Raw genomic sequence first — 13,245 nt, forward strand, 5'->3', positions numbered from 1 at the left:
TTACATATACATTTAAATCAGAAGTCATTCCAAGCTGGAAATGTAGCTTGTAATTAATTGCATAAAATAATTTTTGATGATACTGACCCTTGATTAATGCAGGTAAGGCAGGTAAGAACCAAAGTTCTAACCCAAAAGGAGTCCTGTATGAAAATATTTAAAGATATTTAGAAATAAATCTCACTGCTTGTTAAATTCTGTTTGATTTTTCATTCAACTTCCAGTGGTTACGGCAAATTGAGGTGACAGAATCAGCACTACAGCAAAAGATGAATGACATTGAAAATGAAAAGGTATGCAGCAAGCACAAACAATATTAGTAATATTAAAGCCTCCATACAAGAGATGTCATAACTCCTTAATTATTTCTCCTTCTGTTCACAGGAGCTTTTCAGTAAACAGAAGGGCTACTTGGATGAAGAGCTAGACTACAGGAAACAGGCCATGGATCAAGCTCATAAGGTGAGTTTCCTTATTTTCTGGAAATCTTCACTATTGAAAAGGTATTAACATATTTACATTTTGATTTATTAAAAGAATGTCCACTGAAATCCCACTGAAGACCTTGCAAACTGTTAACTAGATAAGAAAAGTGCCCTCAAATAAACAATGAGCCTGACTCACCGATGGGGTGTGTCAGTAGTTCTGGTGGCAATCAGGTGAGTGGGGTGAGCATACTATAGGGTGAGCAGTCCTCAGGCTTTTTTCTAACTCAATTCATACCGTAAGATATGACAGAGAGAGAGAGAGGGAGCCACAATATAATAACCTGTGTGAAACAGAGGGTACCACAAACCGTCTTACCCAGGGTTCTTGACCAATTCTGACCTACAAGGTTTTCAATCAAGTCAGAGAGTTTATTAAGTATCACAAAGAATTACAAAGTTAATACTTAACCATAGCTCTGACAGTTCTTACTTGCGAGCTTTCTGTGGCGCAATCTTCTCCTGTCCTCTTTTTCTCTTCCTTTCTTCCTGTGTTCTGTTGACTGTAGCCTGTTTTCTTCCTCTAGGTGTGTGCCAACAATGTCTTGAAACTTCTTTCTTTTATCCGCATCAAGAGACCCTTGCCATGCCATATTATGCTATAGTTTGTCTTGGTCAAAATGATTGGATAAAGTTGAGGTGATAGTCCATGGTCCTACTATGCCCAAACGTGTAGGCACTTATAGATGCTTCCCGTTTTACCAAAGATCTAAAATACACATTTCTGTTAATAGCGCAATTTCTTCAATTCTGCAGTTTCACATTCATCTTATTCTGCCCTTCTGCCAATAGGTGCTAAGGTCTCCATCTTATCTCTCCCTTCATTCTTATACAAAGGTTTTAATAGAGTATAGCCTTGAAAAAAATTTAATAATAAAGCAAGCATTAACTCAAACAGACTTCAATATATTGGTGCACATAGTATAGAATTAGTTCTGTTAGTTTAACTGCACTATCTTTTACAAGCATGAAATATGTTATAGCCTGTAGCCCCTGCAATGAATGCATCAAGTCAGTGTGTGGGCCTTCGTGCATCTGCATAATTTCCCCTTTCCAATGTGGGCTACGTGCAGTTTCACACACATATATATTCCAACATTGACAAATTCAGCGAAGCTAACCATTACTCTTTGCAGTCTAGCCTTGCCATTACATTTTCTTAAGAAGAATATTACAGAATGATTATTATAGACAAACTAAAAAAATGTAATAAGCCCTACAATACTGACCAGCATTCTACAAACAGAATGTAACTTATGGGCCAAGTAAAATTGAATTCTTCATGTACTTCTGTCATCAGGATTTAAAAAAATATATAATTAGTTTTAAAGTAACTGTTGATGTTGTTTCATGCATTCAGCATCAGAAATATTCTGAACTCATTCAGCACCCATATAAGATCATATCAACTATTTTGAAAATAGCCGTCTTTAAGGAGACTAGCATTATTTTGTTGCAGTCCTCATTGTTTTTGTTGCTGGTTTCAATTATGTCTTTTTTTTTCAAATGATTCAGCTGTTCCTGGTTTTCCATCTGTGGTGTTAAATGATACAACCACAGTTCTAAGAGATGTGTCCTACAAAGTATAGCCACCTACTTGACAGTGTTGGAGGAAGATTTGAAGAGGGCTGACAAAGTTCTGCATTTATAACTGAAGCAATGTGTCACACATACCCTTACCCAACCACCCTTATCTGTAGACCAAGGCCTTATCTGTAAACCAATCTGTCTTCATGCACATACCTCACAAGGGAGGGCTAGGCAAACCTTGTTGCTGTATGTGAAAGTGATGTTAGCTTTGTATTTCTATATTACTAGATCTAGATATGTGCTACAGGTGATCTAACCTAATCATATTGCCCCATCTCTCCCCATAAACCTGTATCTCCCTTTGCTTGAAATAGTTTTCCAATTTTCCCTTAAAAAGATGCAATTGTCTCTGCCCTAAGCACTGTCAATGCCAAAGCATTCCATAGTCCAACAATCCCTGGCATGCAGAAACTTTTTCCTAAACACTCTCCTCATTCTCTTGATGACAATTTTAAACTGATGTCCTGATTGCACTTATTCCTTAACCAGAAGAAATAGCCTTTGTTGTGTTGGAACTGCTAGACTTAGAAGATTATTGGGCATTGGGACAATTTCTATGCCCTGACCCCAGTGTTGCCAGAGTTCTATCCCTTGCGCAATCTTCATAGAAGCAGCCAATTAACAGATCTCCTCAGCATTTTCTGTCCAATTAGGGATAGCCAGCAAGCTGTGCAGGCAGGTGAGTCAATCACAGCCTGCGACCGATTGGAAAGCCCCACTGGAAGAGGTGGACACTGTCGATGCAGGTAGGTTAAGTTCCCTCAAAATGGAGACGCCTCTGAAAGCTCCTGAGATTTTAAAAATTGAGTTTTCCCACAACTGTGAGGACATCATTATGGAGGGTGACCCCCCCCGCCACCAAAAGTTGGCCTGCAGTCACAGGTATGGTGCTCTGATCTCCGCATTCCGGGATAAGGGAATATAAAGGAGGCATTGATGGACCCCTGGCCTGCCACCAGGAGGTTCCCTCCAGGCACCTGCTGGGCTATACCTCAGTGAGGGGAGGAGCCAACTACCATCAGGAAGATCCCAGTGGCATGATCAATTCGGCCCTAAATGAGCACTTCATTGTCGCTTATTGACCACCCCCACTGTTGCCGGGCAGTGTCGGTCTGACCCTGCGTTGGGAAGGTTGTTTGAGGAGGGAATGTGTCAGGGAACCAGCCGGGTGCGGATTTTCTACTTTTGATGCTGGTCCCACCTGAGGACCAAGTGGAACTGGGAAGATACTGCCCACTCTAACAAAACCCATGATAATTATCTTAATTACCTATAAACCTTTATCAAATCTCCTCTTAGCCTTTATTGTTCTAATTCTTGTATCTCAAATCTCTCTTCATATTGTTTCCTTTCAAGAGCATCACACAGAAAGGGGAGATAGAGTTGGCACAATTGTTGAAGAGGACAATTGATTTTCAGATTTTTTTTTAATGAACAGATTGACAATTTTGCCTGAGCAAAGGAAGCCAATAATTAATCTTGGCAAGCTTTCTGGCATTGGAGTCTTTTCTAGCTTACCATCTTTCTCATGGCCTGGGGCTTCTCCTCTTGGTCTCCCAAACTGGAGCCATGCAGACCTTTCATCTTCTAAACTATCGTACAGCCTATAGCCTCTCCCTAAAGTTTCTCATTTCTCTAACAGAAGAGTATATTTCCTTCCACTCCCAGGTAATATAAATTGAACATGCAGCTATATTAATATATATAGATTACAACAGACATTTGTATGGTACCTTGAAGTTCCTGTAGATGTAGCTTTTTCTAGCATTTCATATGTTGAGCTCATGGTAATGGTAATATTCGTAATTTTCATGGCAACTATACACTTGTAGCAGACAAGCAAAAAGGCTATTAAGACAATGAAGCTGTTTTTTCAAACAAAATTGCAGAGAAAGTGACAAAATAAGTTGAATTATCAGTAACAGGTTTATTGTATTTTATACTAAAATAAATCATAAATGATCAAATAATTCTACAATGTCAGGCCCATTTTGAAATGTCTTCATTACAGTGCACTGTGCAATCTTAATTTTTTTTAACCTCTAGAACCTGATTATAGCTGTATGGATCCAAAGTAATTAATGGCATTAAACTAAAACATTCACTCAACACACTGGAATTGTTAGCATATGTTTAATCACAAGTTAGCCTCAAAAACGTCACCCTTCATGCTCCAGAGCTAAGTTTTATAAAAATAAAACTTGATTTTGAAAAATGTAAGCTATCCCAACATAAGGTGCAAGCAACAGTTTTGTAGCAGTGGTACTGTATGAGCAATGTGTATGTTCATTTTACAACAGCGGATTCTGGAGCTGGAAGCCATGTTATATGATGCTCTGCAGCAAGAAGCTGGTGCAAAGATGACTGAGCTTTTGTCTGAAGAGGAACAAGAGAAGCTGAAAGGAGCAGTGGAGCAATGGAAACGGCAGGTCATGAGTGAGCTCCGAGAGCGTGATGCACAGATACTGCGTGAGAGAATGGAACTTGTTCACCATGCACAACAGGTAGACATTTATTAGCTGCTCACCATCCAAATAACTTCATTCAGAAATGGCTGGCAAAATGATTTTTAAAAAATATCTGTGTACTCTGACTTGGAATTATAAACTGCAGATCTCATAACTGGAAGCAACCCCTGAACAGAAAAAACATCCTAAGCAATTGAGACTGACATAATGGTTGCCCTAGGATCAAGGCTGATAATTTTTACAATGCCTTCAGAAAAAGCTACAGAAAAATTCTATGAATTGTTGAGGCAGAAAAATTTAATGTACTGCAGCCTATCCTCTGTACTGAGTATGCAGAATTCCTTCTCAAATCACTTGAGCTACATGTATAATCCTAGCTTAGGCTTCTTGCTGAAGATACCTGAAAAGGCATTCTCCCTTATAGTTTGATCATATCAAAGCTCATTTTGGTAGGAACCAGATTCTAGTTCAAGGTAAGAACATTTCTGTCAAAGAATCAATTCATAGATAAAGGGCCAGATCTTACTGCAAAAATAATGGTGTGCTAATGATGCATACTGTTATTAATGCAAAATTTAGCGAGCAAATTCAGGGGATTAAGAAATACATCACAAGTTGTGAATCTTCATGACGCATTGATAGATTTAAGACACTCCAATGTTTGCTTTGCACACATCTTGCCCTTAGTCTCCCTGTTAATTTAAAGAACTTGTTTGGTTTGCACATTAATTCCCTGTTAAACTCACCATGGGAAGGTATAGGATTGGCATTTAACAGCATATGTATCTTTTTAACAAGGTGATAATTGTTAGTACAATGCCTCTTTGGTCCAGAAAGGGAGCAATTTAGACTGTTCAATAGTGTGATCATATCAAAGCTCACTTTGGTAGCAACCAGATTCTAGTCCAAGGTAAGACTGTTCAATCTCATTTCTGCATTCAAGTTGATAAAGACTTTTAAAAAGTTAGTTTGTACATTTTATAATTTTTCCTTACTTTTCCTTCCTGTCTCTTTATCCCCTGCAACTTAATCCAATCTTTCTTTCCCTCTGTTTATTTCCCTTTTTATAACTGATTTCAAATTCTCCATGTTTCCTTGTTTCTATATCAATACATAAAACTCATTAAGGAGATACACTGTTTATTAAGGTTCCAGATGTCCTGTTGCTCTAGTTACAAGCTTACAGTTCTAGCAAGTTATAGTGCAAAAGAATTGCAAGCAGAAAAGGTGCAGGAAAAAGTCTGATAGCACGTGCTGCAAATGCCCTGCTCCAGCAAGACCTGGTCTTTAGAAATCCAGTTGTCAAAAATCCACCATTAAAGAAGCAATCATGGAGTCACTTCTATAATTTGTCCTATAAATCATTTTGATTAATTTGAAAGGTCCCAGTTTTATAACATCTCTCAAATTAAATGGTGATATTACAAATAGGCATAAAATTAAAGAGTAAATTCAGTATTCCTATAAACCCACAGAAAACTGTGCCGTGAGTCAGATACTTCAAGATTAAGTAGAAAGAAAATAAACTCTCCTCACTAGGCAGGAATGTAAGGGGCCAAGCAGCTCCATCAATTTCCAATTTTAACATTGAGAGTTTTGGGGATCGCTGAGGCACCTGCCAGAATCCTTATGCATAAATGCTAAATGGGGGTCCTATTATGTCAATCAGACACTGATGACATTTTATAGAGAACCAAAATGGGGAAGTCACTGTGGCCTTCCCATCAGGCTAAAGAGGTTCAGCAGCTGGTGGGAAAGACAAAGCTAGCTTCCAGGTAAGTCAAATATTTCCTTTGTGGAAGTACACCTCTGGACTCCCCAAGAAAATTTCAGTACATTGGACCCTCCCTTTTCTCTCCTGTATTTACCTACAAGACAGTGGGTGGCCAAGGACCACTTAATTGTCCTGTGTCATCAGCTGCTCTGGCACTCTTTGGTCCGGTGGCATGTAAATTTAGGCCGCCACTCATTTGCCTAATATCTGCTATCTAAATTGACCACAGAGAGCTGAATTTTACAGATGCCATATTCCCCCCCACCCCAAAACCCCCCCAAACCCCCATCCTTGACCAAAAAGTCAGTAGGGAGCCCTCCATCAAAACAGCCAGCTGGCCACAGCCATATTATGCTTGATGCAGTGTTAATTGCCCAATATCAAGATTTCTGTCCCCAACTGGGGAGGAAGTTACGCCTTAGAGGGCTGCTGGCAATCTGATTGGCTGACAGCTCTCTCAGATTTGGATAGTGTCCACTGCTGGGTCTACAAGCAATCCCTGAACTAGAGGAGGTTATGGGGCTGGACTTCAAGAGCCTGGGAGGCACACCCCACCGAGCAGGGTGGGGGGATTCAAGAGTCTGGGTAGTGTTGTGTGTTGTATGTTCAATAGGTCTCACAAATAGCTTCTGACTCTTGTATGGTTGAACATTAAGTGTTTGTTGATAATTCATAGCTATGTACATATACACAGGGTATAGTCCAATCTATGAGTTAACTGTGCTTCCACACAGGTCTCTGTCCAGTCCACAAATAACCCTAGTTTCAGGTCATACGTCTCTTTACATAACACTGTGTGTGGTACTGTTTTGCAGTCCCAAATTAATCCTTGCTATGCCAGATATCCTTATACTACACATCCCCCAATTTGTTACTCAATGTGTTTACATTACAATCATGCTACCCCTTCTCTCCCACTCAAGTCTCTGACTTTATAAATTCAGAGGATCTGGAGACTTGACAATTCTTCCAGATTTTACGTTGGTCACATTCGGTGCAATGGTAAGCTCTGTTGATTAGAGTCATCTTTGTTGATTTGGACTTTGAATTGTGGTCTGTATTCCTCGCACTTGGTTGTCTTCTTCTGATATGCTTTTTCTGCTCCTTGGAATTGGACTTCTCTTCGTCAAGTCCCCATCTGCTCTGCTCAGAACCATTGGTTTGCCCTGTTCTTTCCAGAGATAGTGTTCACTCTGTTTAGTCATGGTCGAACCCAGTTTTTCTTTTCCCGTGTAATCAGCCATGATCTTTGTGGGAGTTGAAGGTGTCCTTGTCATTTGGGTGTTCCTCATCAATGGGCTCACCTAGCAGTTTGGCTCTTATCGTACCACTGTGTTCTTTCGTCAGTCTCTGTGTCTCACTGAGGGGTGCTTTGGTGAGTTGATAGTCACTAGTTCCTTGCTCCAGTATTGCCTTGCAACAATACGCATTGGCTGGAGGCTGCCATGGTGTTTACAGATAATGTGACAGCAACCGTTGAAGCCTGGGGTTGGGGTTCATTCTTCGGTTGCTGGTCATTTTCCTGTGTGTCTTCTACTCGAGGTACAGTGGTAATTATATGAGCTGCCCATCCAACCTTAAGGTTGATGGGCAGGTGAAGAGCCCAGGCGGCCTTTGCATTTCTCATGAAACCTCATCCACGGGCGGGATAGTGCCACATGAGGAGACATGTTTTATAAGTTTAAAAATCCTTTATTTAAAAGTTTAACACTGAAACAAATCTCCCTGAGGGAGATCTCTGAGCTCTTTTGCAAGCATGCGCAAAAGAGCACAGGGGTCCACTCAGGGAATCCCCACACACACACAATCACACACACACACAGGGAGCACTCAGTGCTTCTGGGCACGCGTCACGTAAAATGGCGGCGCGGACCCGATCAGGGGCACCGGTCGGGTTTGCGCCCGCCCCTGTACAACCCTCCCCTCCCCCAATGGGGGGAAATTGTTGGCCTTAATATATTTGGATAACATTCCCGCATCCTTTATTTTAACACCAGTTTTAACCTTGTACATTTTAAATTGATTCGCTAAAATAAAGGACAGACTAATGCCATATCAACGTATTCATCTATTAAATGGCAACAGTGAATTCTAACCTTATGTCCATTTTCTATCACCCGAGTATTATTTTTGCTGGTATCTTTTGCATTGGGAATACCTCAGTATCTGTTCACTAACCCGCACAAAAATACCATCTGTTCAAATGTACTTTATATCAATTGCTCGTTTTACTTTTTTATCTACTTAACTCTTGAAATAGACAGCTTGTTAACCATAGTTATGCAGTATAATAAATTAATCATTCTACCTTACAGAGAATCAAAGAGCTAGAAGAAAGGATTGAGGCACAGAAAAGACTGATAAAAGAACTGGAAGAAAAGGTAAAACCAAATTATTCAAAATGTGAATAATTCAGCAATACAATAAATTAAATATTTAACTTTTTATTGAATTGAATAGAATATCTGTTGGAAGGCAATATATTTTAGTGATACAAAATTTAGAGTCGGAAGTATTAACTCACATTTAGTGATTTATTTTACAAGAACTTTGGTGGAATTTTCCATTCCGGGCCTAAGTCCTGTGGCAGGAGCAGGAACTGGGAGTGTTTCCTGCCATGGAGGCCGGTGGGAATTTGCGCTGAATCATGTGACACTGGCCTAACTAATTATGCAGTCAGGTGTTTCCCAACCTTTCACGCAGCTGGATGGGCTACATTGCGCGTGTCCAGCCATCACCTCTAGGTGCCATCTTCATTTTGTTATTTATTCATTCTTGGGATGCAGGTGTTGTTGACCAGGCCAGCATTTATTGCCCATCCTTAATTGTCCTTGAGAAGGTGGTGGTGAGCTGCCTTCTTGAACTGCTGCAGTCCCTGTGGTGTAGGTACATTCACAGTGCTGTTAGGAAGGGAATTCCAGGATTTTGACCTAGTGACAGTGAAGGAATGGCGATATATTTCCAAGTCAGGATGGTCAGTGGCTTGGAGATGTTCCCATCTATCTACTGCTCTTGTACTTTCAGATGGTAGTGGGTTTGGATGGTGCTGCCTAAGGAGCCTTGGTGAGTTCCTGCAATACATCTTGTAGATGTTACACATTGCTACCACTGTGCGTCAGTGGTGGAGGGAGTGAATGTTTGTGGATGAGGTGCCAATCAAGCGAGCTTTATGCTGGATGGTGTCAAGCTTCTTGAGTGCTGCAGGAGCTGCACTCATCCAGGCAAATGGAAAGTATTCCATCACACTCCTAACTTGTGCCTTGTAGATGGTGGACAGGGTTTGGAGAATCAGGAAGTGAGTTACTCGTTGCAGGATTCCTAGCCTCTGACCTCCTCTTGTAGCCATAGTATTTATATGGCTAGTCCAGTTCAGCACCTGGTCAATGGTAACCCCAGGATGTTGATAGTGGGGGATTCAGCAATGGTAATGCCATTGAATGTCAAGGGGAAATGGTTAGATTCTCTCTTGTTGAAGGTGGTCATTGCCTAGCAGTTGTGTGGTGCGAATGTTACTTTCTACTTGTCAGCCCAAGCCTGGATATTGTCCAGATCTTGCTATGTTTGGACATGGACTGCATTATTTAAAAGGCACCCGGAATTCAACTTACCCACCATTGAAGAAGGAGGTGACTCGCCGATCCCAGGGATCTCCGGCCCCCAAATTCAATGATGCGTTCCTCAAAGCTCCTGTACTCTGAGGACGGAAGAAGGATACTGAGCCGACAGACCAACCCTGCATTGGTGGAGTTCCCAGGGAGATCAGTGCCCAGGGCCTCCACCAGAGGACTGCCTTGCAGTGCAGGAAACAGATGAATGACCTCATTTGCTCTGCCAGGGTAAGTGAACCTTCAACTGCTCACACTCACCTCACTAAATGATATAGGACACATCAGCCTCATTGACAAAGGTACCATTCATGCAGCCCATGCATAAGAGAGCTATTCAATGTGATAAGGTGATGCCACATAGCCCCACTGCAGTCCGACTAATCTGCAGATTGAGAGGCCACTGCGGATCCTGACCCTTTCATACAGAGAGCTCAGATGCTGACTGGGAGGGGAAGGGGGAAGTGGGTTAGGTGATGAGGGCATCAGCAAGCACCACTAATGACATACATCTCTGAACCTTATCCTTCTATCTTCATGTTTTCACAGCTGTGGAGGGTGCTGCCCCAGAGCTTTTGTGGACAACCTGCAGTTCATCAATCACATGGCCTACAATCCAGTGGGTTATTTGTAAGACTGAAAGCACGGGAAAGATACTTGAAAGTCAATTGCCCTCAACTCCATCTTCCCTCTTTATGCAGGAAAGGTTGAGGCATATTAGGAGAGAGACAGAGAGAGAGAGAGAGAAGACAGGAGGGGGCCTACCTGATATCAAGAGCCCCACTGAGTTTGAGGAGTGGGCAGCCCAGCTGGCAAGAGAAGAACCGGACCCGGCCAGTGCGGATGGAGAGCTTGGTGAGTGGCGTCCATCCAGTAAGGATCCATGCATAATGTGGTCACATAGACACCTAAGGGTCATGCGTTCCTCCATGTTGGAGGCAGCTCTGCAGTCACTCACTCTCTCCTCTCTCAATTACAGGTGCTAGCCGGAAGAGGGCAGGGCAAGGCAAGAAGAGGAAGCCCAGCCCAGCAGTTCAGAGGACTGAGGACATTGGGAAGGAGGAACAAAGTGCACCTCTAGAGGCATCACAGCAGTCACCTGCACCCTCCACCAGTGCAGATGCACACATCTTGGTGGGTACTAGATATAGTTCAGGCAGGGTCTTGCACTCTGGTGTCATCGCATGGAGACATGTCCGCAGCAGGGGGAAAGCAGGGTCAACCAAGCTCACCAGCACTCGGAGGACTGCTGGGTAAGAGGTATCTGCGACGCCCAGCTAGGATGATGAACATCTGGGAAAGGCTTTGCACAAGATGCTGGATAAGCTACGAGAGGTGAGTGAACATCAGGCAGAGGTGCCGGAGGCCCTATCAGACTGGCATGTGAGGTGGAGGAGTCCATCCACCTGTTGGTTGACGAAGAAGTGCCAACCTGTGCATTTTTAAGGTCTCCATGGGGAGAGTGGTGGACGCCACGGAGAACCTGGTCCAGTAGAATGCACAGTTTCTGTCGGAGATGCATGCAGACCTGCACACCATCACTGGAGCCATGGGTGAGCTTTTGTAGTGGCAATGTGAGAGGGGGACGGGGCACCTCGACCTCCCTCTGGGTGCACCTACCCCACCAAGTGGACCTCCTCATGGCCCTTGGGTTCCCAAAGAGAGGAGGAGTGCCTGTTGGACACCCCTGGGACCTCCACTCAGGGTGGAGGGTGTCCATCCGTTTGGAATTCCCCTTGCTGTGACCCCTTCAGCTTCGTCCTCTGTGACTACAGAGGGAGCAGCTGCCCCACAGCAGGACAGCCAAAGTAAGCCGGGGCTCTCCCAACCTCAGGTCTCCAGAGGACACCCACCAAAGTCATCCAAGACAACAGGGCAAACTGGTCAGTAGGCTGCCTCCACCCACATGGGAGCATCTAGAAAAAGTGGTAGGGAATGCACGGGTGCACTCTGGTTGTTACTGTTATGACACTTCTGTAAATAAAGTTCACTTGTACTTTAATGAGGCCTGATGTGGTTTATTTACGTTTCATAGGGCAGAATATTACCGTCGGCTTTCAGGGGTGGGCCCACACACTGACACGTAAAATGAAGCGAGATGATGTCGGGCGTGCGTCCCGATGTCATCGCGTGTCATTTCAATGTTGCATTCAGCAGGCACGTGCCGGAGGCAGCTGTGCGCCCGCCAAACTGTCATCAGCCTATTAAGGCCATTATGAAAGCAATTAACCTTATTAACAACGCTACCCGTCCAACCTTAAGGCTGGCAGGCTGGCGAAGAGCCCAAGCAGCCTATGCATTTTACAGCAAATCTCACCCATGGGCGGGATGAAATTTCCTGAAGGTTTTATAAAATTAATAAATTTTGCGAACTTCACAAACATGTCCCAGCTCATGTGACACTGCCACGTGAAGGGACACGTTTAAATAATTTTTTTACTTTACTATTTAAAAACGTTTATTTTGTACTTAATCTCCTTGAGGCAGCTCCAAAATGCGCACACCTCATTGATCCACAGGTGTTCAGACTGGTGTGATATTCCACTGGTGGCGCAGAGAATTGGACGCACATAGGGGGAATAGTTCCAATCGGGCCTTCGTCTGCATCCCATTAATTGTTTCATGCAGGCCTCTGTTGGGACTCTCCATGACAGGCAGGAGTGCACGCTCCTGCCATCATTTCATGCCGGTGGGAAACTGACTTCTCAGCTCCTGCCACATTGAACCCCCTGCCCGTCATTAAATCCACTGCGGGGGGACTGGAAAATTCCGCCCTTTAAATCTAATATGTCCTTGCCAGTTGAAATCATTTCATTGTTTCTTTGTCAATGACTGGTGTAGAAATTCTATGAAGTGCTTTTCGTAAAATATTATAGAAATTTCAAACCAAGTAAAAGTGTTAAATTAGCTTTTTTTAATGTCTTTTGCTGTTTTTTCTTCTATGCTTGAAATGGCAGGTGGCTTTTGTTTCAGTTATTTTACTTCTATCACACTTCACACCGCTTAAATTCTTGTTTTCTGTCTGTTCTTCCCTATTTCCTTTCCTGTTCATTTTCAGTTTTTGTTTTTGTTTTTATTTTTTTCTTTAGCTTTCATTCTTTGGTCGTAATTCTTCCAGGCAGCCGGCAAGGAAGGTAAGGTGTCTACTTTAGCAGAATGTGTCTCATAGACGGAACAAGAAGTGGGAGGTGCATGCACAAAAAATTCAAATCAAGTGAACATAATCTGATGCTTTGCTTCTTATGTTTTGCTGAGTCATGGTCAATTTTGCTGTTACATGTCCAGCGGCCTTAATTTTGGCTTGAAATGCATTAGGTTTGTTT

General features: G+C 42.7%; 1 protein-coding gene across 1 annotated transcript in view; it reads left to right on the forward strand.

The window, feature by feature from the left end:
- The window catches only part of jakmip3 (Janus kinase and microtubule interacting protein 3), a 312,142-nt gene extending 299,111 nt beyond the window's left edge, over positions 1-13,031 (forward strand). Inside the window, exons 18-22 of the mRNA XM_041209730.1 lie at positions 225-293; positions 385-462; positions 4,376-4,579; positions 8,633-8,698; positions 12,981-13,031. Of these exons, the coding sequence (XP_041065664.1) occupies positions 225-293; positions 385-462; positions 4,376-4,579; positions 8,633-8,698; positions 12,981-13,031 (468 nt within the window). The remainder of the gene's footprint in view (positions 1-224; positions 294-384; positions 463-4,375; positions 4,580-8,632; positions 8,699-12,980) is intronic.
- The last annotated feature ends 214 nt before the right edge of the window (positions 13,032-13,245 follow it).

The sequence above is a fragment of the Carcharodon carcharias genome, chromosome 17 (assembly GCF_017639515.1).
Source record: "Carcharodon carcharias isolate sCarCar2 chromosome 17, sCarCar2.pri, whole genome shotgun sequence".
Taxonomy (NCBI): domain Eukaryota; kingdom Metazoa; phylum Chordata; class Chondrichthyes; order Lamniformes; family Lamnidae; genus Carcharodon; species Carcharodon carcharias.